This window comes from Narcine bancroftii, chromosome 3 (assembly GCF_036971445.1).
Source record: "Narcine bancroftii isolate sNarBan1 chromosome 3, sNarBan1.hap1, whole genome shotgun sequence".
In the NCBI taxonomy this organism is placed as follows: domain Eukaryota; kingdom Metazoa; phylum Chordata; class Chondrichthyes; order Torpediniformes; family Narcinidae; genus Narcine; species Narcine bancroftii.
The window spans coordinates 172,377,366-172,405,142 of record NC_091471.1 but is presented as its reverse complement, the minus strand read 5'-3'; the positions used below and the strand labels follow the sequence as shown (position 1 = coordinate 172,405,142).

The following is a 27,777-nucleotide window of genomic DNA, read 5'->3' as shown; positions in this document are numbered from 1 at the left end:
GTGATTCCTCCTCCAAATATTGTTGATAAGAAATTTATTCAAGGTACTTTTTAAAATTTAGCAGAGGCATATGAAAATATTTTAACAGGAGGAGATTTTAATTTTTGTTAAGATCCTTTGTTAGATAGATCTACTTGTGTAACAAGAACGAAAGCTGCTAAAGCTACATTGGGCCTGATGAGAAATTTGAATTTGATTGATGTATGGAGAAGAATTCACCCTAGAGAGAAAAATTATTCAGTTTACTCTAGTAGGTTCAATTCTTATTATAGAATTGATTTACTTTTGGTTTTGGCTCAAGTACAAGATAGGATCCTTGATGCAGATTATAAGTCAAGGATTTTATCTGATCATTCGCCTTTGTTAATAATTATGGAAATGCCTGATAAAGAGAAATCGATATATAGGTAAAGATTAAATTCTCCATTGTTGAAAAATAAATTTTTTTGTGATTTTGTTCGAAATCATATTAGAATATTTTGTGATGCAAATTTGAAAATGATAAATTTATTACATGGGATGCTTTAAAAGCATATTTGTGAGGGCAAATTATTTATTTTACATATAAAATTACAAAGGATTATATGAAAGAAGTAGACCAATTATGTCAGAAATAAAACTTCTCACACATGAGTCTCTTTAAAACTGATGACACGACAAGCTTTATTTACAAGTCTGCAGAGTTGGACTCAACTGGCTTCTCACCAGTTAAGCCCCGATACATACAGTGCATTGATTTTTATACCCTTATTGTTTGCCCTTCCCCTTCTTATTAATACTGTTTTAATTGGTTAGTATTGCAAAAGCATTCTAAGTATAACTGCATTTTTAATTATCACGTTCGTTACATACGCTGCGAACTCTACATACACTAAATTCTGTTTCTCACCCTTCTTATCAATCTTTTGTCTCCTGCATGTCTCTCACTATGACCATGAAAAGATATGTTTAAAAAAACATATCCAGCTGAACCTTTTGTCCTTGGCTGCTAGTAAGCTCCCTGTCCGTTCTGGCTTCCCTTTTTATGATTAATCATCACATTTTAACTTAAGCCATTTTAACCTAAATTCTCTATATATAACAAATTATAAAAAGAAATTACAGTTTTAGAAAAAGATCTTTAGAAGTCGGTTTCTAAAGACAAACGCAGACAATTGATTGATAAAAAGCTTAATCATAATCATTGAAAATTTATAGGGCTGAGAAAAGTTATAATTAGGATGAGGTAAAGATATCATGAATTGGGTGAGAGATCACATAAAGTTTTGGCTTGGCCATTAAAAGCAGAGCAAGCTTTGAGAATAATTAATTCAATAAAAAAGAATACTAAAATAATTACATATAAACCTCAAGAAATAAATGAATCTTTTAGGAATTTTTAAATGAAATTATATACTTCAGAATCTTTAAGAGATGAAACTAAAATAAATGATTATTTAATCACAGATAGTATTGCCTCGACTAAGTTTAGAAGAACAAACTGAACTTGATGCACCATTTACTGAGGCAGAAGTAAGAGAAGCAATGAATTCTTTACATAGTAATAAATCTCCAGGAGAAGATGATTTCCCATCTGAATTTTATAAAGAATTTCAGGATTTATTAATTCCTATATTTATGCAAGTATTGGATCAAGCTTCACAAATTTGTACTCTTCCAGAATCATTTTCAATGGTAATAATTACTGTGATTCCTAAAAAAGGGAGAGATCCTTTGAAACCTTCATCATATAGACCTATTTCATTATTAAATGTAGATTTGTGGCAGCATGCCGCCACAGCGATCAAGCCGGAACTCTAGGCGGCAAGCACAATCAAAGGCCAGGTGCCCGCGCAGCAGCACTGGCCCCAACAAGCAAACTGGCAGGTGAATGGCAAGGACAGCTTAAAGGCCAGAAACGCCAAAATGGCGCTGACTTTGCTGTGCAGCCAACAGACAAACAGCGCGTGGGGAAGAATGGCATTGTTATGCAGGAAAGTACCCGTGCGTGGGAAACCCTCTTTTGTTATGCGTGTTGTGACATCAGCCAAGGGGGGCAAGGCAGGAACAGTGCAAGTATAAAAGTCAGGCCTGAGCCCAAATAAAACTCAGAAATTAACCTGACTGCGCTGTGTGTGTGTGAGTCTTCTTTCAAGTAGCGTGTGACTACAATTGATGACCTCGATGGTTTAGACGGCATCTAAACCCAGCGATGAGCAAACAGGCAGCAATCAATGCAGTCACTCTCAAGCTGCAGACCTTCTGGACGAATCAACCACGTGTGTGGTTTGACCAGGCTGAGGCACAGTTCCAGATCCGCAGATCACAGCAGAATCCACCCGGTACTACCACGTTGTGAGCGCCCTGGACCAGAACACAGCAGGCCAGGTGGCCAACTTCATTCAGAAGCCCCCATTGGAAGGCATGTACACTGCCTTCAAGGACTTGCTGATTGAGACTTTCGGGTTCCCATGGCGTGAGAGAGGGGCACATCTGTTCCACCTGGACGGGCTAGGGGACAGGCCCCCCTCAGCCCTCATTAACAAGATGCTTGCCCTCCTGGGCAAACATGAGCTCTCCATCATGTTTGAGCAAGCATTCCTGCAGCAACTTCCTGAGGACATCCAACTCCTGGCTGGCGTGGATTTCAGCGACCCCCAGAAAGTCGCAGCTCGAGCATACGTTCTGTTAAAACAGAAGAGAGAGTGCTCCATGTCCATGGGGCTCATCACTAAACCCCACAGTTGAGAGAACAGCAGTGCCCCAGAGGAGGTGATCCAGACAACTAGTGGTGTTTCTACCACCAGAGATGGGGCGCCAGAGCCCACTGGTGCAGACTGTTGTGCATGTTTCAGAGAAATGCCGGGGCCAACTGTTGCTAACGGCCACGATGGCTGACCACCAAGACAGCCTCCTGTACGTTTAGGGCCACTAGTACCAGGAACAGGCAGCCAGGCCCCACGCTGAGGGCTGCCAACAGCTGCACGATTCAGACCTACGATACTAGCAAGGTCCGAATGCAGTTGGGAGGCACCCTCTTCTTGTGGGTGTTCACACTGGCCGCAGTGGAACAGCCACTCCTTGGGGCAGACTTCCTGCATGCTCACAACCTGCTAGTGGACCTCAAGGAAAGGAGATTGGTCCTTGCCAAGAGTTTTCAAACTTTCCCCCTCAAAGATGCCAGGCTCCCAGCACTCCAGCTGAACTCCGTACAGAGATCAGACGAGTCCCCTGCAGTGCTCACCCCCCAATTTACCATGGTGATGCCCCGACAGGGTATATAACACCACATCCTCACCTAGGGCCTGCCGATCCACGCAAGGGAAAGATGCCTTCCTCCAGAGAAGCTCCAGCTGGTGAAAGAGGAATTCAGGAAGCTGAAGAAGCTCGGCATCATATGGCGGTCGGACAGCCCATGGGCTTTTCCCCTGCACATGGTACCCAAAGCAATTGGGGGCTGAAGACCTTCTCCAAGGTGGACCTCATGCAGGGATATCATCAGATCCCAGTACACCCTGATGATATCCCCAAGACTACCTTCCTCACCCCATTCGGCCTCTTTGAATTCCTCTGAATGGTGTTGGGGCTAAAGAATGCCACACAGACTTTCCAGCGATTCATAGAGGCATTGGATCGAGACCTGGATGTCACCTTCGTGTACCTGGATGACATCCTGGTGGCAAGTAGGAACCAACAGGAGCATATGGTGCACCCCCGCAACCTCTACACCTGACTGAGCAAGTTCAGCCTGATGATCAACCCAGCTAAATGCCAGTTTGGATTGTAGGCCATCGACTTTCTGGGACACAGGATAACCAGGGAAGGACCCACCTCGCTACCCAGTAAAGTGGAAGCTATCCGGAAGTTCCCCAGACCCAACATGACCAAGGGACTATAGGAGTTTGTGGGAATGATCAATTTCTATCATAGGTTCATTCCCTCAGCTGCCCGGATCTTGCGGCCCTTGTTTGGTGAAGGACTTCACCTGGGACAAGGAGTCAGCAGAAGCCTTCATGAAGACCAAGGAAGCCCTGGCGGATGCCGCTCTCCTGGCACATCCCAGGTCAGATGCTTCAACGATCCTGACAGGGGATGCCTCAGGAATGGTGATCGGCGGAGTTCAGGAGATCGAAGGATGTTGGGGGCCACTGGCTTTCTTCAGCAATCATCTGCAGAACTGAAGTACAGCACTTTCGACAGAGCTACTGGTGCTATACTTAGCTATCTGCCACTTTAGGTACTTCCTAGAGGGCAGGTCCTTCACGGCTTTCACAGATCACAACCCTTTGCCTTTCGCTTTGGCTAAGATCTTGGACCCCTGGTCGGCCACCAGCAATGACACCTGTCTAACATTTCAGAGTGCACCACAGATGTAAGGCATATCTCCAGTAAGGACAACGTGGTGGCCGACGCACTGTCCAAGCAAAGTATCCAAGGGGACTGGACAGAGGCGCAGTAGAAAGATGAGGAGATATCCCAGTACAGGACTGCCATATCGGGACTGCAGCTCCAGGACATGCCATTCTGGAATGGCAACACCACCCTTCTGTGTGACGTGTTCACCGGTCAGGTTAGACCCATTGTCCCGGCAGCTTGGAGATGACAGGCTTTCGATTTCATCCATGGACTGGCTCACCCATCCATCTAGACCACGGTCCAGCTGGTGGTCAACAAAACTCGTTTGGCTTGGATTGTGGAAACAGGTCAGCAGGTGTGCACACAGTGCCAAACAACCAAGATACAGCAGCATATCAAGACCCCACCTCAGCACTTCAAGCCCGCAGAATGAAGGTTCAACCACATCCATGTAGACCTAACAGGACCATTGCCGATATCCCAGGGTTTCCGCTATCTGTTCACGATGGTCGACCGCTTCACCAGGTGGCCAGAAGCAGTCCCGCTGGCAGACACATCCACTATCTCGTGTGCGAGGGCCTTCACCTCATCCTGAGTGGCACGGTTCGGGTTACCATCCCACATCACATCCCACAGAGGGGCCCAATTCACTTCCAGTCTGTGGTCTGACCTCACCAGCCTATGGAGTGCTCAGCTGCATCACACAACAGCAATAGGTTGGTGGAGCGCTTTCACGGGCACATCAAAACTCATGGCCAGACTCCAAGGACATAACTGGTTGGATGAGCTACCTTAAGCACTGTTGGCCATCCGCACAGCACCCAAGGAGAACGTCAACACCTCTTCAGCCGAACTCATCTACAGACCTTCACTGGTGGTCCCAGGAGATTTCATACCATCCCCAGGTGGACAGCAGGATGACCCTGCAGCATTCCTCAGCAGGCTAAGGGAAAGAGTCAGCAACCTGGGCCCGATTCCACCTTCCAGGCAAGGACTAATGAACCCAAAGACCTGCAGGACTGTGAGTATGTTTTTATTCGCAGGGGTCCATATGAGGGTTCATTCAGGGTCATCCACAGCAACGGGGCCACATTCAAGCTGGAGGTTGGAGTCAAGACGGAGGTCTTCACCACAGGCTGAAGCCGGTACACCTGGACCCGGCACGCCCGGTTGAGACATCAGCACCATGCCAAAGAGGCAGGCCACAAAAGGGTGCAGAGACTTTGTTTCTGGGCACCAAGGACAATTACAAGGACAATACTGCCGGTTCTGTGGGTGGGAGGTCATGTGGCGGCCCCGCAACAGTGATCAAGTCAATGCTCTGGGCAGTGAGCACAACCAAAGACCCCAACAAGCGAACAAGGGGGGTGAATGGCGAGGGTAGCTTAAAGGCCAATGACCCCAAAATGGCTCTGGCCCCAACAGACAGAGACAGCGTGTGGGAAAGAAAGGCGTTTTTATGAAGGAAAGTACCCTCATGCAGGAAACTTGCATTTGTTATGCATGTTGTGACATCAGCTAAGGGGGGCCACAGTGGGAAAAATACAAGTATTAAAGTCGGGCCTGAGCCTTAATAAAACTCAGAGCTTACCTGACTAAACTGTGTGTGTGTGTGTGTGTGTGTGTCATCTTTCGAGGAGCGCGTGACTACAAATTATAAACTAGTATCAAAAATTTTGGCAAATAGAATGAATAATTTGTTACCTAAATTAATTAATATGGATCAGACAGCATTTGTTAAAAAAAAGATAATCGCTGGAAAATGTAGCTAGATTGTTTAGCATAACTCATTTACCACAATAAAGAGGTGACCTGTGTGTTGCAGTGGCTTCAGATGCAGAAAAGGCATTTGATAGATGAGAATGGGATTTTTTTGTTTAGGGTATTAGAAAAGTTTGGATTTGGATTAATTATTTTAAATTGGATTAAAGCATTATATAATAGTCCTAAAGCTAAAGTAGTAACAAATGGACAGGAGTCTATGCCATTTCATTTAACAAGATCAAGAAGACAAGGATGTCCCTTGTCACCAGCTTTACTTGTTTTAGCTATAGAACTGCTTGCTCAGATGATTTGCTCAGATTTACAAATTAAGGGATTTAGGGTAGATCAAGAGGAACACAAAATCAGTTTATTTGCAGATGATGTCTCAATATATTTGACAGAACCAGAGCCTTCTTTATGTGTATTGTATGCCCAACTGGAAGAATATGGGAAAGTTTCGGGTTATTAAATAAATTGGAATAAAAGTGAAATAACGCTTATGACAGTAGGTGACTATACCCAGTGTCAGAGAGATACGCAGCTTAAATGATCAAAGGAAGGTATTAAATACTTAGGAATACTTACAGATAACAATTTGAAGAATTTATATAAATTGAATTATTTATCGCAATTGAGTCGAGGTTGAAAACTGATTTATTGCACTACTAGCTCTGTCGATGGGAGTGACATCATCACAGCGCTGGCCTCCAACTGGCTGGCATTCCCACCATTGCCCGCCATGTGGGAGGTCAAACGGGACGACGCCATTGGTCCTTGTGGGGCCCTCGCGATTGCCATATTCACTGGCCATTTTGTGAGCCAGGTCGTGACTCGGTTCACGGGCCATTACACGACCCCTACCCCCCAGAACCAGCAATCAGAGTGCCCACTGCCGCTTTGAGTGACTTACCTCTACGTCGCAGGGGCTGAGTCTCACCTGCGTGGCTAACGTCTACATGGGCTGGTTTCATGTGGTCAAGAGTAAAGGTTTCCACTTTGCCGGTAATGTCCAATACATATAGATCAACCCATTATGCCTGACGACTCTGTATAGCCCCACGTATAGCCTTTGGAGGGGAGCCTGTTGCACTCCCCTTTGCACAAAAAATATTCACAGATGTTCAAGTCCTTGGGGATGAAAGATTTGGGCTGGCATGCAGCAGGGACTGTGGAGGGACTAGGATACCCAGTCTTTCTCTCAACTGTTTCAGAACAACCGTGGGGGTTTCTGTATCCTTGGCAGCAGCAAAGAACTTCCCTGTGATTACTAAGGGTGCACCATAGGCCATTTCTGCTATTGAGCCATTAAAGTCCTCTTTTGGCGTGATGTGTATCCACAGGACCTAAGGCAGTTCATCTACCCAGTTGGGTCCCTTGAGGCAGGCCATCAGGGTTGCTTTTGTTTGTCTGTGGAACTGCTCCACCAACCCGTTGGCCTCTGGGTGATATGTTGTGGTATTGTGAAGTTGGGTTCCCAGAAGTTTGGCTAGCACTGCCCAGAGCCCCAAGGTAAACTGCGCTCCCCTGTTGAAGATGAGATGTTTTAGAATTCCGAACCTGGACATCCAAGTGTTGATTAGTGCCTTGGCGCAAGTCTCCATGGTCGTGTCGGCCATCAGGACTGCCTCCGGCCACGTCATGGAGCGGTCAACCATAGTGAAGTGGTGTCTCGGCCCATGATGTCAACGTGGACATGGTTGAACCTATGCTGCACTGGCTCAAAAGACTGGGGTGGTGCTTTAGTTTGCACCTTGGACACCTGGCAGAGCGTGCAGGTCTTGGCCCACTGATTGACCTGCTTGTGGTGCCAGACAAACCTGCTAGCCACGATATTTACCTTTGTTCTGATGGCCAGGTATGCCAGGTTGTGCACCACATCAAAGACCTTCCGTCTCCATGCTGCCAATACAATGGGGTGCGATTTGCTGGTAGAAATATCGCAGAGAAGCATCTGGTTGAAGTGGGAGATTATGACATCTTCCAGCTGCAGTCCAGAAAATCCCGTCCTGTACGCCGGGATCTCAGGGTCCATGTTATGTCCAGGCTAGGGCTGAATAATCTATGACCTGGGAAAGGGCGTTGATGGATTTGATGGTGAGATGGGAGAGTGCATTGGCCACCAAGTCGTTCTTGCTGGTGATATGTTGGATATACGTGGTGAATTCGGACACGTGGGAAAGGTGCCTCTGCTACCTAGCTGACCACGGGTCAGACACTTTGTGGATGGCGATGGTTTGTGGTCTGTGAAGACCTTGAATTGTCTTCCTTCCAGAAAATATCAGTTCCAGACTGCCAGGTACAGCGCCAATATTTCCCGGTCAAAGGCGCTGTATTTAAGTTTAGGTGGCTGGAGCCCGTAAATTAGCATTCGAGGACCCCTCTGACCACTGTGCCGGAGGCATCCACCGTGAGGGTGGTCAGCGCCTCCAGCCTGGGGTGAACCAGAAGGGTGGTATTAACCAGAGCATCCTTAGCCTTCTGGAATGCCTCCAAGGCCTCCTCATCCCAGGGAACATCTTTATTTTTCCCTGCCATGAGCGCGAAAAGGGGACACATGATCTAAGCTGTGGCCGGTATGCATCGATGGTAGAAGTTGATCATGCCAGTGAACTCCTGCAGCCCCTTCATGTTGCGAGGTTTTGTGAACCACTGAACGACCTTCACCTTCTCGGGCATTGGTTTTGCTGCGTATCTGTCGATCTGATGCCCCAGGAAGCCAATTGTGTCTTGCCTGAACAGACACTTGGCGGGGTTAATGGTCAGCCTGAACTCCTGCAGCCAGGTGAATAGTTGTCTGAGATGGGCCATGTGCTCTGTATGGTTGCAGTTGGCAATAAGGATATCGTCTAAGTAGATGAACACAAATGGGAGGTCAAGAACCACCGCATCCATCAGCCGCTGAAAAGTCTGAGTGGTGTTCTTATGCTCTCAGGGCATCCTCATGAATTCGACCAGGCCAAAGGGGATGATTATGATGTTTTTGGATATGTCTTTGGGGTGCACTGGGATTTGAAGATAACCCCTAATTAAATCGACCTTTGAAAACACCCATGCCCCTTGTAAGTTGGCTGGGCATGGGGTATCTATCTGGAGCAGACACCTAATTAAGGTGTTGATAATCACCATACGGCCTCCACCCTCCTGTTGCCTTTGGGACCATGTGCAGGGGTAGGCCCACAGCTCTCCGACCGCCAATTCCTCCATTTTCTTACATTCCTCTTTGGTGAGGGCAGATTTTTCGAGGGAAGGCAGCACACCCTGGTGAGGATGTGGTAACTTACCCCGTGCTTTGGTTATGTGGAGGAGAATTGTGGCACCACAATTGAGGGGAACTCCACCATGATGCGTATGTAGATGTCATGGGACAGCGTGACGGAGTTGAGGTGGGGGGGGGGGCAGTAGTTTGGCTTCCCTCAAGAACATCACCTGAAAAGTTCTGGCGTGCACCAAACGCTGACCTTTTAAGTCTACCAGCAGGCAGTGGGCGCATAGAAAATCAGCTTCCGGGAGCAGTTGTGCCACTGGCACAACAATAAAAATCCATTTACATTGGTGGCCAGCAAATCATAGGGGCATGGTGCGAGTGCCATAAATTCACTGTTCACTGCCTTCAGTGCTGGTCCCGGCTTTGCGTTCCAAGTGTTAAAGGCCGTGGGGGGGGTGAAGGACACTTATTTCGGCACTGGTGTCCATGAGGAACTGCCTTCCCGATGAGAGTTCCACAAGTGGAGGAGGCTGTCATGTTGGCCAACCACCACAGCCATTAACAACGGTTGGTCATGGTGTAGGTGGGTGGCATCAGTGGGCCCCCACACACCATTGTTGATGATAATAACAATATGGCTGGGTAGGGAGTCCGCTTGCTTCTGGCTAGTGTCGGGGTCTGGCAATCTGTTCCACCGAGGCACCATTTTCTTTCTTCGCTCTCCAGAGCACATCTGCCCGACCTTCCTCAGGTCACTGAAGTCCTTGTCAGTGAAGAAGTGTCAGATATCCTTGGGCAGCTGCACCAGGAAAATCTGCTCAAGGAGCAGGCAAGGCTGTACCCCTTGGCGACTGCGAGCATATCACTCATGAGGGTAGATGGGGCCCTGTCCCCCAAACAGTCCATGTTCAGCAAACAGGTGGCGCACTCACGTCATGATAGCCTGAAAGTGTGGGTTAGTAGCTCTTTAAGGGCATCATATTTGCCTTGCTCCAGAGCCTGCCATAGGAAATCAACGACCCTCGCTGCTGCTGTGTCCTAGTCGAACGAGCTCACTATGTAATAGTAGCGAGTGTTATCGGCAGTCATATGTCACCCTGTTCAAACCACACGTGTGGCTGCAACACCAAGAACATTGGCAGCTTTATCAAGTCCTTGTGGAGAGCTGCTTGGTCCGTCATCTTCAGGTCCAACTGGCAGCTGGCCAGTCAGGGTCACCAATGTAGCATGAGCATACACGAAGTGTGGAGTAAGAACAACACGCACACACACACACAGTCAAGTCGAGGTCGAAGACTGATTTACTGCACGCCAGTTCTGCTCATATTCACTCCCTGCCTTTGATGATAAGAGTGATATCATTGCAGCGCCGGCTTCTGACCGACCGGCATTCCCGCCATTGCCTACTGTTACCCGCTGTGTGGGAGGTCGTTGTTCCCTGCGGGGCTCTCACGATCGCCATGTTCACTAGCCATTTTGTGAGGCCATTCACAGGCCACTACACTATAACTTTAGTTGGAAGGGTGAATTGTATAAAGATGAATATATTTCCAAGGATTCAATATCTTTTCAGATGTTACCAATACTAATATCTCAAAAAAAATCAAGAATTAAATAAACAAATTTCTTTAGAAAGGTAAAATGGTGAGAGTTTCTAATAGAAAAGTTAACGTGGAGATATGAATTAGGAGGATTACAGCACCTTAATTTTAAGAAATATTATTTGAGCGGCACAGATGAGATTCCTTGCTTCTTTATATAAAAATGTGAAACCAGCAAGGTTTAACATAGAACTGAATAAAATCGGAGAAAATAAATGAGAAGAATTTATATACAAGTTGGAATCAAAATTATTGATTGCTGATAAAGACACACCACTATTGAAGCTCAATGTTTGGAATAAAATGAATCAAGATATTGGTGTCTTTATCACCTAAAATCCTCTTTTGGTATTTTCAAGAAATAATCAATTCTTAAATACATGGTATCTTAAAGGGATTGTCAATGTGGAAATCTGCTATGAGAGAGGACAATTAATGTCATTTGAACAATTAAGGAGCAAATATGATATACCACGTGCTATCTTTTTTGTTAATTTCAATTAAGGGCATATTTGAGAGATAAATTAGGGCCAGCAATGTTTCTGCCTAATTGAGGTAGAACATCTTAATAGGATTATTGGGGTGATAGTGTCACCAGAGTAGGTTGGAGAACAGTGGATGCACAACCACATCCTTTGTGTTTCTATATCAATATAATCTCTTGTTCAGATGCAAGTTGAAGATTATTCACTTGCTGAGCTCTCCCAAGTATTTCGAACATATCTGAGAAATTTGTCTGAGACAAATAATCTTAAACCTATACATTGATCATCGAACCCATGTATTCAGGTCACCAAGCTGAAAGAGAATTGGAGAAAGGAATGCTGTTTTTAATAATCCATTAAATTAAAACAAGCACTTGCAATTTTTTTTGTTTCTTTCCTTTAGGTGCGAGATCTTTCAGCTTTTGGAATAGAATGTAATTTCTTAGTGGAAGAGTATGCTGGAAGCAGAGGCAAATTCCCTCCAATCAAGCGCAGAAAGAAGAATTGTCTATATGTTGCCACCATTGAGAAGGCCCACAGTTTAGTGAATTCCCTAATAGAAACAGAAAGGATTAATAGTTTGGGTGTTGTTGTGGTTGATGAGGTAAGTTTACTGATTGATAATCACCATGTTGATTTAACTTGTATTTCTTCTAAAAACGAAAATGTAGTGTAGTTCTCCAGTCAATCCAACTGCACTCTGTAGAAAATTAACAGGACCGTCAACCTTATATAATGGGGAATAAGCAAATGGCAGACCAATTAAATTCTTACTTTAGTTCTGTTTTTACAAGAGAGGATACAAATAACCTCCCAAGGACGTTGGGAAACATAGAGACTAATGCAAGGGAGGAACTGAAAGAAATCAGTATCTCTAAGGACATGGTCTTGGGGAAATTGATGGAATTGAAGGCAGATAAATCCCAAGGGCCTGATAATCTACATCCTAGGGTACTTAAGGAAGTGGCCATTCAGATAGCAGATGCTTTAAGAATTATTTTCCAGAACTCAATAGACTCAGGATCAGTACCCATGGATTGGAGGGTAGCTAATGTTACCCCACTATTTAAAAAGGGGGGTAGAGAAAAAGCGGGGAATTATAGGCAGGTGAGCCTTACATCAGTAGTGGGCAAAATGATGGAATCCATTATTAAGGATGTAATAGCGGAGCATATGACTAGCAGAGAAGGGATCGGATGGAGTCAACATGGATTTACAATCGTGCTTGACAAATCTATTGGAATTCTTTGAGATGGTGACAGGTAAAATAGATGGGGGAGAGCCAGTGGATGTGGTGTACCTGGACTTCCAAAAGGCCTTCGATAAGGTCCCGCATAAACGACTGGCTTCCAAAATCAAGGCTCATGGGATTGGGGGCAAAGTATTGATGTGGATTGAGAACTGGCTGGCAGGTAGAAGACAGAGAGTTGGGATAAATGGCCCATTTTCTGAGTGGCAGGCGGTGACCAGTGGGGTGCCACAGGGATCTGTACTGGGACCCCAGCTGTTCACAATTTACATTAATGATCTGGATGAGGGGATTGGATGTAATATCTCCAAGTTTGCAGATGACACTAAGCTAAGAGGGGTTGTGTGCAAAGAAGAGGGGGTCAGGAAGCTCCAGTGTGATTTGGATAAATTGAGGGACTGGACAGATACATGGCAAATGCACTACAATGTGGATAAATGTGAGGTTATCCACTTTGGTAATACAAACCGGAGGGCAGATTACTATTTGAATGGCAATAGATTAAGAGATGGGGAAGTGCAGAGAGACCTAGGGGTACTTGTACACCAGTCTCTGAAGGCGAGCATGCAGGTACAGCTGGCGGTTAAAAAGGAAAATGGTATGTTGGCCTTCATATCAAGAGGGTTTGAGTATAGGAACAAGGATACCTTACTGCAGCTGTACAGGGCCTTGGTGAGACCCCACCTGGAGTATTGTGTGCAGTTTTGGTCACCTTATCTAAGGAAGGATGTTCTTGCAATGGAGGGAGTGCAGAGGCGATTCACCAGGCTGATACCTGGAATGGCAGGAATGACTTATGAGGAAAGATTGCGCAAATTGGGATTGTACTCGCTGGAGTTTAGAAGATTGAGAGGGGATCTCATAGAGACATATAAAATTCTGGCAGGACTGAACAGAATGGATGCAGATGGGATGTTTCCAATGATGGGAAAATCCAGAACCCGGGGCCATGGTTTGAGGATAATAGGCAAACCATTTAGGACCGAGATGAGGAGGAATTTCTTTACCCAGAGGGTGGTGAATCTGTGGAATTCTGTGGCAGTAGAGGCAGGTTCATTAAATATATTTAAGAGGGAATTAGATATATTTCTTCAGTATAAGGCTATTAAAGGTTACGGAGAGAAGGCGGGGATGGGGTACTGAACTTTAAGATCAGCCATGATCTCGTTGAATGGCGGAGCAGGCTCGAAGGGTTGAATGACCTACTCCAGCTCCTATCTTCTATGTTTCTATGTTATATTTTCTCAGGGAAACTGTACAATTAGCAGCTTTAGACCTCCAGTAAGCAGGCTTCTTGAAAGCTGGATCTGCTAGCTACTATGCTGATCAGCTAATTTTGCCCATGTCGTCAATATGTAATTTCTTTTTGTATGGTAACAAGTCCTTTCGGTTCACGAATCTGTGCCGCCAATTACCTACAACACTGGTATGTTTTTGAACGGTGGGAAGAAACCAGAGCAGCTGGAGGAAACCCATGCAGAAACGGGGAGAATGTCTAAACTCCTTTCAGACAGTTCCAGATTTGAACTCTGGTCGTTGGTGCTATAACAGTGTTGTGCTAATTGTGCCACCTGTCATTATCATTCCACATGATTAATAATGACAAGAATTTAAGATGTTTTAATGCATTTATATAGAGGCCTGGTAAGATGACACCAGAAATATTGTGTTGAAAGGTTTGGTCTCCCAGCCTAAGGAATGATGTGCTTGCAATACTGGAGTGCAGCCAGATTGATTCTTGGCATGGGTACTCTATCCTGTGGTCTGACTGTCTTGAGTTTAGAATGGGACTAACTGTCTAGAGTTTAGAAGAATGAGAGGTGAAATGCAGAAAATTCTTCCAGGGTTTGATAAGGTAAAGGCAGGTATAACATTTCTCTGTATTAGCGTGTCTCGAACCATTAATGACCATCTCATAATTAGGTCAGGATTGGAATGAAGAGAAATTTCTTTGACTAGGAACTAGTGAATCTTTTGGAATTCTCTACCCAAGAAGGCTATGAAGGCTCATTGAATAATTTCAAGACGGATATCAAGATTCTGCCCACTAAGAAAATCAAGGGATATGTTCAGGAAAGTCTAACTGAGGTTTAAAAAAAACAATCTGTGATTGAATGATGGAGCTGGCTCAAAGAACCAAATGGCTTAGTCCTGCCTCTAAAGTAGTTGATGGGATGTGGAGAAAATACAATGGATAAAGGATTAGCCTAAGTGGGTGCTTGATACTTGGTGTGGACTCTTTGGATCATGCTCTATGACTTGCTGCTGCTTCTCTGGAAGGTTTCACAGAATGATCTAGTGGTGCTGCGACTAGTGTTACTTTAAAGAGGGTGATGGAGTCAAGCAGTTTTTGGGGGCACGGTTAGCGCAATGCTGTTACAGCACCAGCAGTCAGGTCCAGGGTTCAATTCCTGTGTTGTCTGTAAGGAGTTTGAACCTTCTCCCCATGTCTGTGTGGGTCTCCTCCAGATGCCCCAGTTTCCTCTGTCTGTTCAAAACATACTAGGGTTTGTAGGTCAATTGGGTGAAATTTGGCAACATGGCTTATGAGCCAAAGGGCCTGTTACCATGCTCTACATCTAAGTTTTAAAAAAGAAAGTTGTAAAATCGTCTGGCTGGCTGAGTTGCCCAGCACTGTAAAGATTTCTCTTAACCCATCATGTTGTGTTTTTTCATGAACTACTTAAATATTGCCAGATAAATGTTGAAGCAAGTGATTAAAATAGCTGAGAAAAACAAAAGTATGCTTTTTTTTTCCAAAAAGTGCAGACAATCTCTAGATATATTGACAAAATAATTACAATCTATGGGACATTATGATACATTAGTAATTATGACACTATGCATCATTGCCATTTCAGAAAGACAAACAATTTACAGCATATTTTAGAGCAGGATTGGATGGAATAACTTATTTTTCTATCAGTTCATGTAATTTTCTTTGATTATTTTCTGTATTCCTAGGCACCCATGATGCAACCAGTCCATATACTTCCCACTGTACGTCTTTCAAAGTTTTATAGTTATATTACTTTTTATGTATTAGAGTTTGATTGTTATTATGATGTAGTCTTATTGGTTGGGAGCTGATGACTTGGTCAAACTGCATTTATCTGTCATGTTATTAGTGAGCATCACCCTTGCTCTTTCCATCCACGCATTTTCCTGGGAGAGACTACTTCAAATAACCCCCACAATTACTGTCAGTTCCTCCTCCCACCACATTCCCCTCCCCCCCCCCCCCCCCACATACCCAACATACCCTCTGTCTTTTCAATTTCTCATTTTACCTCTATCCCTATGATTGGATGATAGCAAATTGTCCTTTTTTTTAAAGTGCCCATTACACTGTTCTAAGACAGTGGTTCTCAACCTTTTTCTTTCCACTCACATACCACTTTAAGTATTCCCTATGCCATAGGTGCTCTGTGATTAGTAAGGGATTCCTTAAGGTGATATGTGGGTTTTAATCATACCAAATTGACTCGTTATGTGCAAAGTTTCATAACTCCAAAGGAAATGGGCCAATGACAATTTTTCTCAAGCGAAATATTTCAGTTATAATTGGGTCTAGAGCAGTGATTCTCACCCTTCTCTTCCCACCTACTTTAAGCAATCCCTTACTAATCACAGAGCACTTATGGTATAGGGATTACTTAAAGTGGTGTGTGAGTGGAAAGAAAAAGGTTGAGAGCCGCTTTTCTAAGTTAATATGCCAAATAAATGCATTCTTAGTTATGATTAGTCTTTATCTATTCTATCGTAGCTGCACATGCTCGGTGAAGGGAGCCGTGGAGCAGTATTGGAAATGGCATTGTCTAAAATCCTCTTCATGAGCAGTAAGTAACATTTTAGCAACATTCTGCTGTTTGCTATTGTTCAAATCTCTATGTTCTCTCTCCTTCCTCTTAGCCTTTCAGCTGCTGCCATTTGCTGAGCATAAGATTGGGTCAAAATTGCTTCCAATATGGCAGTTATCACTTCCTTCAGCTAAACGCAACAATTTTTTAGGACAAAGGAGTTGGGGTATGGGGAAGCATTATCCTATTTTACGGCACATCAGAATATTTGCTATAAAATTTCTCTGATGTTGGTTTTTCCCTCAGTTACAGTTATGCTATACTACTAATAATTGGTCAGACTCCCTCTTACCGCTGATAAACAGCACCTTGTTTGTGTTTTACTCTATTAAATTACCTAATTTACAATAAAAAGCGAGGTAATTGTCTTTTTTGCCCTGAAGTTAAAAAGAACTGATAACCTGAAATAGTTTGTACTCTCGTTTTAGAGCATACTGAATGGCAGATAAGGTACCAAATAAGCTGTACTGCTGTCAATCTATATTTAAATTAAAGTGATTAATTGAACAACTTAAACTCAAATATACATGTTTCTGGCAGAGGGAGTGCACCTCTTTACAAGAGTGAAGCAAATCATTTAACTGGCCTCTGCGTGCTAGTGTTGATGAAATGCATATCTTTTGACATGTATTTCCTAGTTTAATAATTTTTTTTAAATATTTTATTTAAATTTCATACATGCATTGATATCTAGATACAGAAAATATCCCCATATGTCTCAAATCAGTAATACATAGTCTTATATCTCCAACTCCTCTCTCCCCTTCGCTCCAAATCATTAAAAAAAAGAAAAGATACAAGAAAAAGGAATAAAGAGAAAGAAGGAACACAATTGATACTGAAGATAACACATGCAATCAAATTTTGCCTTTACAGTATTAAACATATATTAATTCCAAGGAGTTGATAAGGTTCGTGAGGTTTTGGGAATAATTTTCATAATGTAATATCTACAATATGTAAATATGGGATCCAAATTTTAAAGAAAATATTATATTTATTTCTTAAATTATATGTAATTTTCTCACGAGGTATACAACTACGAATTTCAGAATGCCATCTATCCATTCCCAAATTTGAATCTGATTTCTATGTCATTGCTATACATTTTAATTTCAGTTTTGGCCTTATCCCAAATTTGTTACCCAGTAAGAAAAAATCTTGAAGGTATTTAACATTACTAACCCATTCTAAAAATACTCCTAATTCTGTCCAACATGGTCTCAATTTTGAATATGGCCAAGTGGAGTGTAAAAAAGTACCTATCTCTTGATTACACCTGAAACATTTATCTGATAAGTCTGATTTTAGTCTATTTAATTTCTGTGGGGTAAGATATAATTGATGTAAAAAGTTATATTGAACCAATCTATATTTAACATTTATTGTCTTTGTCATACTATCATGACTCAGTTCCAACCAATTTTTCTCCCCAATACTAACATTTGAATCAGTTTCCCATCTTTGCCTTGATCTGTAAATTCCTTGTTTTTGTATTGCCTTTTGCAATAATGCATACATAACTGAAGTAAATTTTTTAATAGATGTATTACAAATCAAACTTTCCATTTCACTCTTTCAGGTAATGAGATTGTTAGACCCCATTTATCCTGCAAATATGCCTTTATTTGCTAATAACAAAATATTGTATTTTTTAATACCACATTTATTGTTTCAATTGATGAAATGACATTAAGCTCTCCCTTTAAAAGAATCCACTATTCTCCTAATTCCTTTACTAGACCATGTATTTAAAAAGTCAGTTGTTCATTGAAAAAGGTATAATCTATTTTGTGTCAATGGCATTTTAGGTATCTCATAATTCCTCTTTCCCATTTCAACATTTACCATATTCCATGTATTAATCAAATGTTTCAACAATGGAGTATCCCTATCTCCAATTATTCATCTCTTACCCTATTTGTATGCAGGCATTGTTTCCCCTATTTTATCCATCTCTATCTTAATCCATGCTGGTTTCTCTCCCTCTACAAAGGAAGAGAGAAATCTCATTTGTGCTGCTTTATAATAATTTTTAAAATTTGTAAGTTGTATACCTCCCAATTCAAATTTCCAAGTTATTTTTTCTAACAAGACTCTCGACATTTTACCCTTCCAAAGAAAATTTCTTACATATTAATTCAGTTCCTGATAAAATTTCTGTGGAATAAATATAGGCATCGTTTGAACAAGATATTGTAACCTTGGAAAAAAATTCATTTTTATACAATTATCTCTTCCCAATAAAGTTATAGGTAATTTCATCCAATTTTAGAATCTTCATCAATTTTCTTAAGGGGTTATAATTCAATTTAAATATATATATTTTTTAATTATTATCTATTTGTATCCCTAAATATTTTATTCCATTGACTGGCCATTTAAATTGAGTATCCCTCTTCCACTGTGTATAATCACCCAGAGTAAGAGGCATAATGTCACTTTTATTCCAATTTACTTTGTAACAAGATACTATTCCATATTCTTTTAATCTTGAATATAATTTACGCAATGATCTTTACGGTTCAGTCAGATAAACTATTGTATCATCTGCAAATAAACTAATCTTATGCTCCTCTCTCCCAACTCTAAAGCCTTTAATATCAAGATCAGACCTAATCAATTCTGACAAAGGTTCTATTTCTAAAATAAATAAGGCTGACGACAATGGACACCCTTGACTACTAGATCTAGTTAATTGAAAAAGTCAGCAACTTGTCCATTTGTTACCACCTTAGCTTTTGTTCCATTGTACAGCGCTTTAATCCAGTTAATAAATGTTTGTCCCAGACTAAACTTTTAAAGCACTTCAAATAAAAAGTCCAATTCTAACCTATCAAACCTTTTTCTGCATTTAAAGCCATTGCTACACTTATATCTCCTCTTTTCTGTTACAAGTGAATTATACTCATCAATCTACAGTAGACACATTATATGCTGACTTTCTTTTTTTAAACAAATCCAGTTTGATCCATATTTATTAACTTCGGTAAGTATTTTTCCAACCTTTTTGCTACTATTTTATAATCTGCATTTAACAAATATATAGGTTTATATGAAGATGGCTTTAAAGGATCTCTATCTTTCTTCAGAATCACTGTTATTACTGCTGTTTTAAAAGATTCTGGTAAAGTAGGTGTTTCATCTGCCTAATTTAATACTTCTATAAATGGAGGAATTAATAAATCCTTAAACTCTTTAAAAAATTCAGGGCGGAACCATCCTCTCCCAGAGATTTATTACTTTGTAAAGAGCTCAGTGCTTCTCTAACCTCTATTAAAGGGGCAGCCAACTTTCTTTGGTCATTCAAATATAATTCAGGTAAATTAATTTGAAATTTAAAAAATATGTATTTATTATCATCTTTTAAAGACTCCAATTGATACAGTTTTAAGTAAATTTTTTAAAAATTATCATTAATTTGTTGCGATTTATAAGAAATTAAATTTAAATAATTCTTGGTTGTAATAATAATTCTCGATGCTTTTTCTGTCTTTAATTGCCATGCAAGAATCTTATGTGCTCTTTCATCTAATTCATACTCTTTCTGTTTGCTTCTTATTATCACTTTCTCTGTTCTGTATGTTTGTAAAGTACTATATTGAGCTTTTTATTTACAAGGGATCTTCATTTATCCTCACTTACTTGCCGCTGTAATTTTTTTTCTAAATTCATTATATCTACCTCTAATTGTTCTAATTTTTTCATATAATCCTTCTTAATTTTAGAGGTATAACTTATTATTCGGCTTCATCACATCCCATAAAGTAATTTATTTATGACGACCAAATTAGAATTAGTTTCAAAAAAGATTCTTATCTGTGTTCTAATAAATACACGGAAATCTTTCTTTTTTAATAACATAGAATTAAACCTCCATCTATAAACTGATTCTTGTCTATCATTTTTATTGGCAACAACAAGGAAGAATGGTCAGATAAAATTCTTGCTTTATACTCTGCTTGTTGTATGCTACCTTAAAATTGTGCAGATATTAAAAATAAATCAATTTCAGAGTAAGAATCATGTCTGCAAGAATAAAAAGAATAGTCTCTTTCTCTTGGATGAAATCTTCTTCAAGCATCTACCAAATTTAAATCTTTCATGAATGACAGTGTAGCTTTGTCCTTACTATAGCTCTGGTTGACCTATCTAAAATTGGATCTAAACAAAAATTAAAGTCTCTTCCTGTTAGCATATTTTCATTAACATTTTCTAGATTCAAAAAAGTTTCTTGTATTAATTTGTCATCATCCACATTCGGTCCATATATATTCATAAGTGTTCAATACTCTGATAAAAATTGTCATTGTATCATGATATATCTACCTGCAGGGTCTGTAATTACTTCTTGTATTTTAACAGCAAGTTTCTTATCAATTAAAATAGCTACTCCCCTTGAGTTTGAAATAAATGAAAAAGCTGCAACCCAGTCCCTTTTTAATTTCTGATGTTCTTTTTCAGTTAAATGAGTTTCTTGTGAAAAACCTGTCTACTTTCATTTTATTAATATGTGCCTATATCTTTTTCCCCATCACCATGCTATTAAGCTCCCTTTACCTCTCTCCTTTCAACTCCTTGGTGTTTCAATTCTCTTATAAGTCTTAAATCAAGGCAACTATCACTAACCAATCCAGATAAAAAAGAAAGAAAAAGGAATAAAGAAACAATGTTAAATAGACAAAAAGAAACCAATTAATGTTAGTACGATAATACACACAACATTATCCCCCACTACTATGAAGGTAATGGCCAAAGCCACAAATACACGCATGATTTTGCAGATGGCAGTCCATTTTCCTCTCGCTCTACTTCAATCCATATCTTTTAGACATATTAACATAATCTTAGTCATCTATTGTGTTTCAAGAAGAATTTCACACTCCTCTTTGCTGGGCTGCTCTCTTATCAACTTCTTGATGAATATCTGGTAAAACATGTGCGTACTTTTATACGCATCCAGGTCTGTAATAAAACTTGTTCGGTCCTCCTTGGACATAATCTTAAGTTGTAGGATGACATAAGATAAAACTGTAACCTTTTTTCCACAAAGTAATCTTCACCAGATTAAATTCTTTCCTTCTCTTCAACATTATGACCCAGAATATTTTCCATTGGTAATTTTTTTTGTAAACTATTTGTTCGATCATGCAATGAAAGACTTGTTTATTTTAATAATAAAAATAACTTTTTAAATCAAGCAAGCTATCTCACAAATGGAAGTCTTCTGAGTGATTTCATATGCATATTGATTATGAATTATTGACATTAACCATCAGAGCAAGCTTAAATGTGTCGAAAGTGAGCTGAACCAACTGCTTTACTGATTTAAAAACTGCACGTTTAAAAACCCTCTGCCACTAGCCCCTGCGACCTGCAGGCTGTGGGCTTGCTCCGCACCAAAAGCTCTCACAGTAAAATTTGCTGTGGATTTGCCCGCCACACCGTGAGCCAGTTCACTGTGTTACGAGCCCAGAGGACCCCAAAGCCCAGCAGCAATAGATATTCATCAAAACAAATGGTTACTGAAACAAAAGTTGCTTTTAATTATCTTTAAACACAAAAACGGGATCAAAACTTTATCTTATTAACTTAACTAATCTAACTTAACCCCCTTCTAATTCTAAGCGCATGTAATGTGTATGTAAATTCAGAAAAGTTCTTTGATTTATAGTCCAGTCTCACTTCTCATTCTTCCATGTTTACTAGTTGCAGGCAATTCTTATACCGTGCACACAATTTAACATTTATGAAGTTCACCAGGCTTTGGTGCTTGAAAGGTAAATGGCTATTGCCCAGGAAGGTTCTTGTCGGTTTTCAGAGAGAGATTTGTTGTTGACTGGACATCCACAACTGATTCCTTGTAATCAGCCACTTCAGTGTCTTGTATGAACCACAAGGGCTTTGACCAGGCTGAACTAAGCAGTCACAACCCGTCTTCCAAATGGTTTTCCACACGCTTGGCAGCTTGTCCTGTTCCAGTCCCAGCTGCTGCTGCTGACTATAACACTGCAGAACTGAATTCCCTCTCTCTTAGAGAGAAAGCCTGTTTTTCTCTCTCTGCTTGCAAAACCACTCCAGCATTTTAAATAAGATCTGTTATAAAATGTTTGTATGTGATCTACACTAAAGAAAAACCCAATTTTTCTCCCAAAAACATATCTATAAACAATACAGGCACAACATAATCTGTCTCAGCCTGTTGTGTGGGCGAGCTGCCACATGACCCCTCCCCAGAAATGACATTAGGAAGTGTGGAGTCCACAGCCAATATGTCTTTAGTTTGTTTGGGTGGCTGACCTCGTTGGCATTGGGGTGGCACAGTCACAGGGTGCTCCAGGTCTAGATAAGCCGGCTTGAGATAATCAATGATGAAGGTGTTTCACAGTCACTCACATCGAGGACGCACGAGGTTCCATTCTGTACAGGCCCTCGTACGGCCGTTGGAGTGGATTGCATGCCCCTGCAAATGAAGACGTAGTCGCAGTCCCGGTGGTCCTTAGGGACAAAGGAAGGTATCGGGCTGTGACACAAGGTTGGGACAGGAGCTAGTGTTCCTATCTTCTCTTGGAGTCTTGTGAGCACTGCCACGGGTGTCTCCTCTGTCCCACGGGCCACTAACACAAACTCGCCTGGAACTGTCAGTGGGACGTCATATACCAACTCTGCTAAAGATGTGGCTAAGACTTCTCTGGGAGCCGTGTGAATGCAAAGAAGCATCAGGGCTGAATTCAGGTGCCGGTGGAAATGCTCTACCAAGCCATTGGACTGTGAATGATAGGACGTGGTTTGGTGCAGCTGGGTCCCAAGTAGCTATGCCAACCATAGGCTGGACGTGAATTTCGACCCCCTGTCTGAGGTGATGTTGGTAGGCAGGCTGAAACGTGCAACCTAGCTTACTATGAAGACCCTGGACATGTTGGCAAGTGGAACGGCTTCTGACCACCTGATGAACCTGTTGACCATGGTGAACAGGTACCATGCCCCCAGGGAGACCAGCAGTGGACCGACGATGACAACATGGACATGCTCCAACATCCTGGGCATCGGATGGAAGGGTTGAAGGGGCGCCTTCACATACCTTTAGACTTCAGAGGTCTGGCAGTTTATGTATGTCCTGGCCCAGTTCCCAACCTGCTTGCATAGGCCGTGGCAAGCAAATCTATCTGCCACCAGTTGGATAGTTGCCCGAATGGACAGGTGGCCCAACTGTGTCCAAGCCGCTGGAACGATGGGCCAGGATTGACCAGTGGACACATCACAGAGGAGTTTGCTGCCTGTTGGGCCAATGGATCCTCAAGTTGCAGGCATGAGACTGCAGTGTGGTAGGCCGGCATTTCTTCATTCAGCTGCTGTGCCTCGGTGAGCATCATGTAGTCCAATCTGGGGACAGAAAATGCACCAAGTGGATGGAGGTGCAAGACAGTCCATCGGCTACAACATTGCTTTTCCTGGAGACGTGTTTTATAGTGGTGATATACTCAGAGATATATGACAGGTGGTGTTGCTGCCACTCCGACCATGGATCCAACACTTTGGCAAAAGCGAAGGTGAGGGATTTGTGGTCCATGAATTCCCGCTCCTCCAAGAAATACCAAAATTGCGCATGGTAGACCCTGGACATGTTGGCAAGTGGTACGGCTTCTGACCACTTGTCAAAGGCGCTGTATTTCAGTTCTGGGGTTCACAGGTGCCAGTTGAAGAATACAAGTGATTTCCACTGACCCTCAATTATTTGTCCAGCACACTGCTTACTGCTGAGTTGGAAACGTCAAACGTGATGGCTGTGGGCACATCCACCAGGAGGGTGGTGTTCACAAGGGCGTCCTTGGCCTGCTCAAAAGCCATGCTGACTTTGTGTCCCAGGTGATATCCTTGGCCTTGCTGGACCTCAGGCTGAGCAGGGGTCTCATGATGCAGGCCGCTGATGGGAGGAATAGGTGGTAAAGGTTGATCACGTCCACAAACTTCTTTTGGCCCTTGACTGTTTTGGGCCTGGCAAACTGGCATATGGCAAGCGAACCGCTCCGTGCCGGTCGATGAGGTGCCCAAGGAAATTAATGGCCAACAGCCTGAACTGGCACTTTGCGGGCTTGATGGCCAGGCCGTATTCACTCAGGCAGTGGCAGAGTTGGCACAGGTGATCAAATGCTCTTGGTGCGAGCTGCTGGCGATCAGGATATCACCTAAGTAGATGAAGACAAAATCCAAGCTGCACACCATCGAGTCCATGAGCTGCTAGAACGTCTGTCCCATGTTCTTGAGTCCAAAAGACATCCGCAGGATCTTGAATAAGCTGAACGGGGTGATGAGGGCCATCTTGGGGACATTGTTGAGGTGATCGGGAATCTGGTGATACCCGCGCACCAGGTCAACCTTGGAGAAGATGCATGTCCCATGCAAGTTGGTTGTAAAGTCCTGAATGTGGAGCACGGGATAGCCGTCAGCAATGGTGGCATTGTTAAGCCTTCTGTATTCACCACATGGTTTCCATCCTGCATCTGACTTGCGCACCATGTACAGTGGAGAGGCCCACAGGTTGTCTGAGCGCTGGATGATCCTCATCTCCATTTTCCTGAACTCCTCCTTGGTTAGGTGGAGTTTGTTGGGTGGGAGCATGCATTCCTGGGCATGTTGTGGTGGTCCTTGAGTGGGAATGTACACCATGTTTAGGGGCATCAGTGGAGAACTGCAGCATAATAATGCTCTAGAACTCCGCTAGTACTCTAGCAAATTTGTTGCCTGGCAAAGTCACAGAGTCCAGGCGTGGGGCTGGTAACTTGGGTTCACCAAGTAATGGAAAGTCTTGCCATTCACGAGGCGCCATTCCTTGAGGTCCAGAGGAAATCTGGACCTAATAAAGGCTGCAACACTACTGCCAGCATAAACAACCAGGAGAAACAGCTGTAATGGGATGGTTCACATGCTGTATGTACAAATACTTCTGTTGTTGGCAGTAGTGAGCACCGGTCCTGACTTTCCAGTGCGGATGTCGTGGCTCGAGGGGGGCAAGACACGAACCTTCATCCCTGTGTCTACGAGGAATTTTCACCCGGAGTGTTGGTCCCATAAATAAAAGAGGCTATCACAGTGGCCAGCCACTGTAGCCATTAGCGACAGCCGGCCCCAGCATTTCACAGAAAAGGACAGGGTGGGCGGCCATGGTGGGCTCTTGAACCCCACTTTTGGTGGTTAAAATCATTAATGGTCCAAACTGGGGTTGCTCCCTGCTGCAGGTGACACTGGCTTCGTTGGTAGTGTGGGGAAGTCCTGAGCCTTAGGACGTGACACAGCAACTTGGTCCATGACCCACTATGCTGCTCGGTGTGCCACAAGATATCTTCATGGGACGCTACTTTGCATGGTCACTGAAATCATCGTCAGCGATGAGGAGGCAGGTATCTTCTGGCACCTGCTCGAACAGTAAACATGGCTTATAGCTGTCTATTAGTCCCAGCATCTTGTTCATTAAGGCCGATGGCGCCTGGTCACCTCGGCCATCCATGTGGAGCAACTGCACTGCCCACTCACGGCAGGAGAGGCCGAAATTACGGATCAGGAGCGCCTCGATTGTATCATACCTGTCCACAACCTGTGGCTGGTGTAGGAAGTTGATGCTGTTTCCTGGTTGAGTGAACCAACCACAGAATACTTTGTGGCGTCCAAGACGATTTACCTGACCTTGAATTGGGTTTCGGCCTGTTCAAACCAGACCAGCGAAGTCCAGAAAGTTGGCAGTTTCAATGAAACTGCATTCTGCGTGCTTGGGTCAGTCATAGTTGGGTCCAAATGCCGTTTGGACTGTCGGGTCACCAATGTAGTTGTAGTAGCCACGCAGCGAGCGATAAAACCACGCAGAGCTGAAAGTGAGTTGAACCAACTGCTTTACTGACTCAAAAGCCAAGCGGTTAAGAACCCTCTCTCAGCAGCCCCTGTGACCTGTGGGGCGGAAATGACGTCAGCTGCCAGGCTTTGGGCTTGCCCTGCATCTGGAGCTTTCACAGTCATCTGCCGCGGCCTTGCTGGCAACTCCGTGAGTCAGTTCACCTGTTGTGTTGGTGAGCCGCCACAGTAAATAACTATTTTACTAGAAACCTTAGTTTGCCCATTTACAAATAAATGACTGCAGGCATGTTTGACATTTAACTTTATTGTTTTGTTTCCTTATCCAGAAACCACACAAATCATTGGAATGAGTGCAACTCTGAATAATGTTAGCGATTTGCAGCGTTTTCTGAAGGCAGAACATTACAGCAGTAACTTTCGACCTGTGAGTGAGATAAAAAGTAATAACAATGCAAGCATGTTCCATATTTAAATTGTATTTTGAACACCAGTTCCATTCCATATTTGAACTAAACGTTTCCGTTTTTGATCCAAAATTAAAGCTTGCAAGCTACATCTGTGTCAACAGTTAATATTTCACTACCCTGTATTATAATTGGTGAGGTAACTTGCAGGTCGTAAAATATAATTTGGGTTATTTTTTAAAGTGTATTAAATGAAGTGAAGCATGAAAGTTTGTAGAGTCTATGATTGTGATCAAAACACAGAAATGGAGAAGGAACTGAGCCGGTCTCGCAGCTTCCATAGGAGGTAAAGATATATTACTGACATTTCAGACCTAAGCCCTTCCTCAAGGTATGAAAAAGGATATCTGTATTAATAAAGGCTGGAGAAAGAATGGGAAGGGGAGAAGTACAGATCAACAAACAAAAGATGTTAAATGAATATGATAAGAAGAGAGGTGAGAATTGATTTTGGCTCTGTGAAAGGAGACAGAGGGAAAAGAGGAGAGAGAGACAGAGGAAAGGAGAGAGGGAGAAGAAGTTGGGGGGGGGGGCAGTTTCTAACAGAAACCAGATATGACAATGTTAATGCCTTTCAGTTGGAGGGTGCCCAGATGGAAGATGAGGTGTTTTTCTAACTTGATAAATGGGGAAATAAGTTCCACTCCATTCCTTTCTGTCATCACCTGTATCCCAAGGTTTATTGATTCGAATGTGTGACAAAAAAAATAAGAAAAATTGGATCTGAACAGATCTGCATAGATCTTTCAGCAGTAGATCTGAGTTTTGTTTTAAGATCAGTGGCATGGTTAGAGCAGTGGTTAGCACAATGCTATTACAGTACCATCAACCTGGGTTTGAATCTGGCACTCTCTGTAAGGCGTGGTACTTTCTCCCCGTGTCTGTGTGGGTTTCCTCCCACATTCCAAAATGTGTGCTTTTAATTTTGTTAAAACACAGAAATGCTGGTGGCCTTCTCTACATTGGAG

At 42.6% G+C, this 27,777-nt stretch overlaps 1 protein-coding gene across 3 annotated transcripts in view; it reads left to right on the top strand.

Annotated features, from left to right (window-relative positions):
• Window positions 1–27,777, top strand: part of helq (helicase, POLQ like) — an 80,404-nt gene that overhangs the window by 14,336 nt on the left and 38,291 nt on the right. For 2 of the 3 annotated variants that reach the window (XM_069925852.1, XM_069925849.1), the window contains 4 exons: window positions 11,794–11,994; window positions 15,604–15,639; window positions 16,406–16,478; window positions 26,672–26,769. In XM_069925852.1, the coding sequence (XP_069781953.1) occupies window positions 11,794–11,994; window positions 15,604–15,639; window positions 16,406–16,478; window positions 26,672–26,769 (408 nt within the window). The remainder of the gene's footprint in view (window positions 1–11,793; window positions 11,995–15,603; window positions 15,640–16,405; window positions 16,479–26,671; window positions 26,770–27,777) is intronic. The other variant, XM_069925851.1, reaches the window with a different exon arrangement.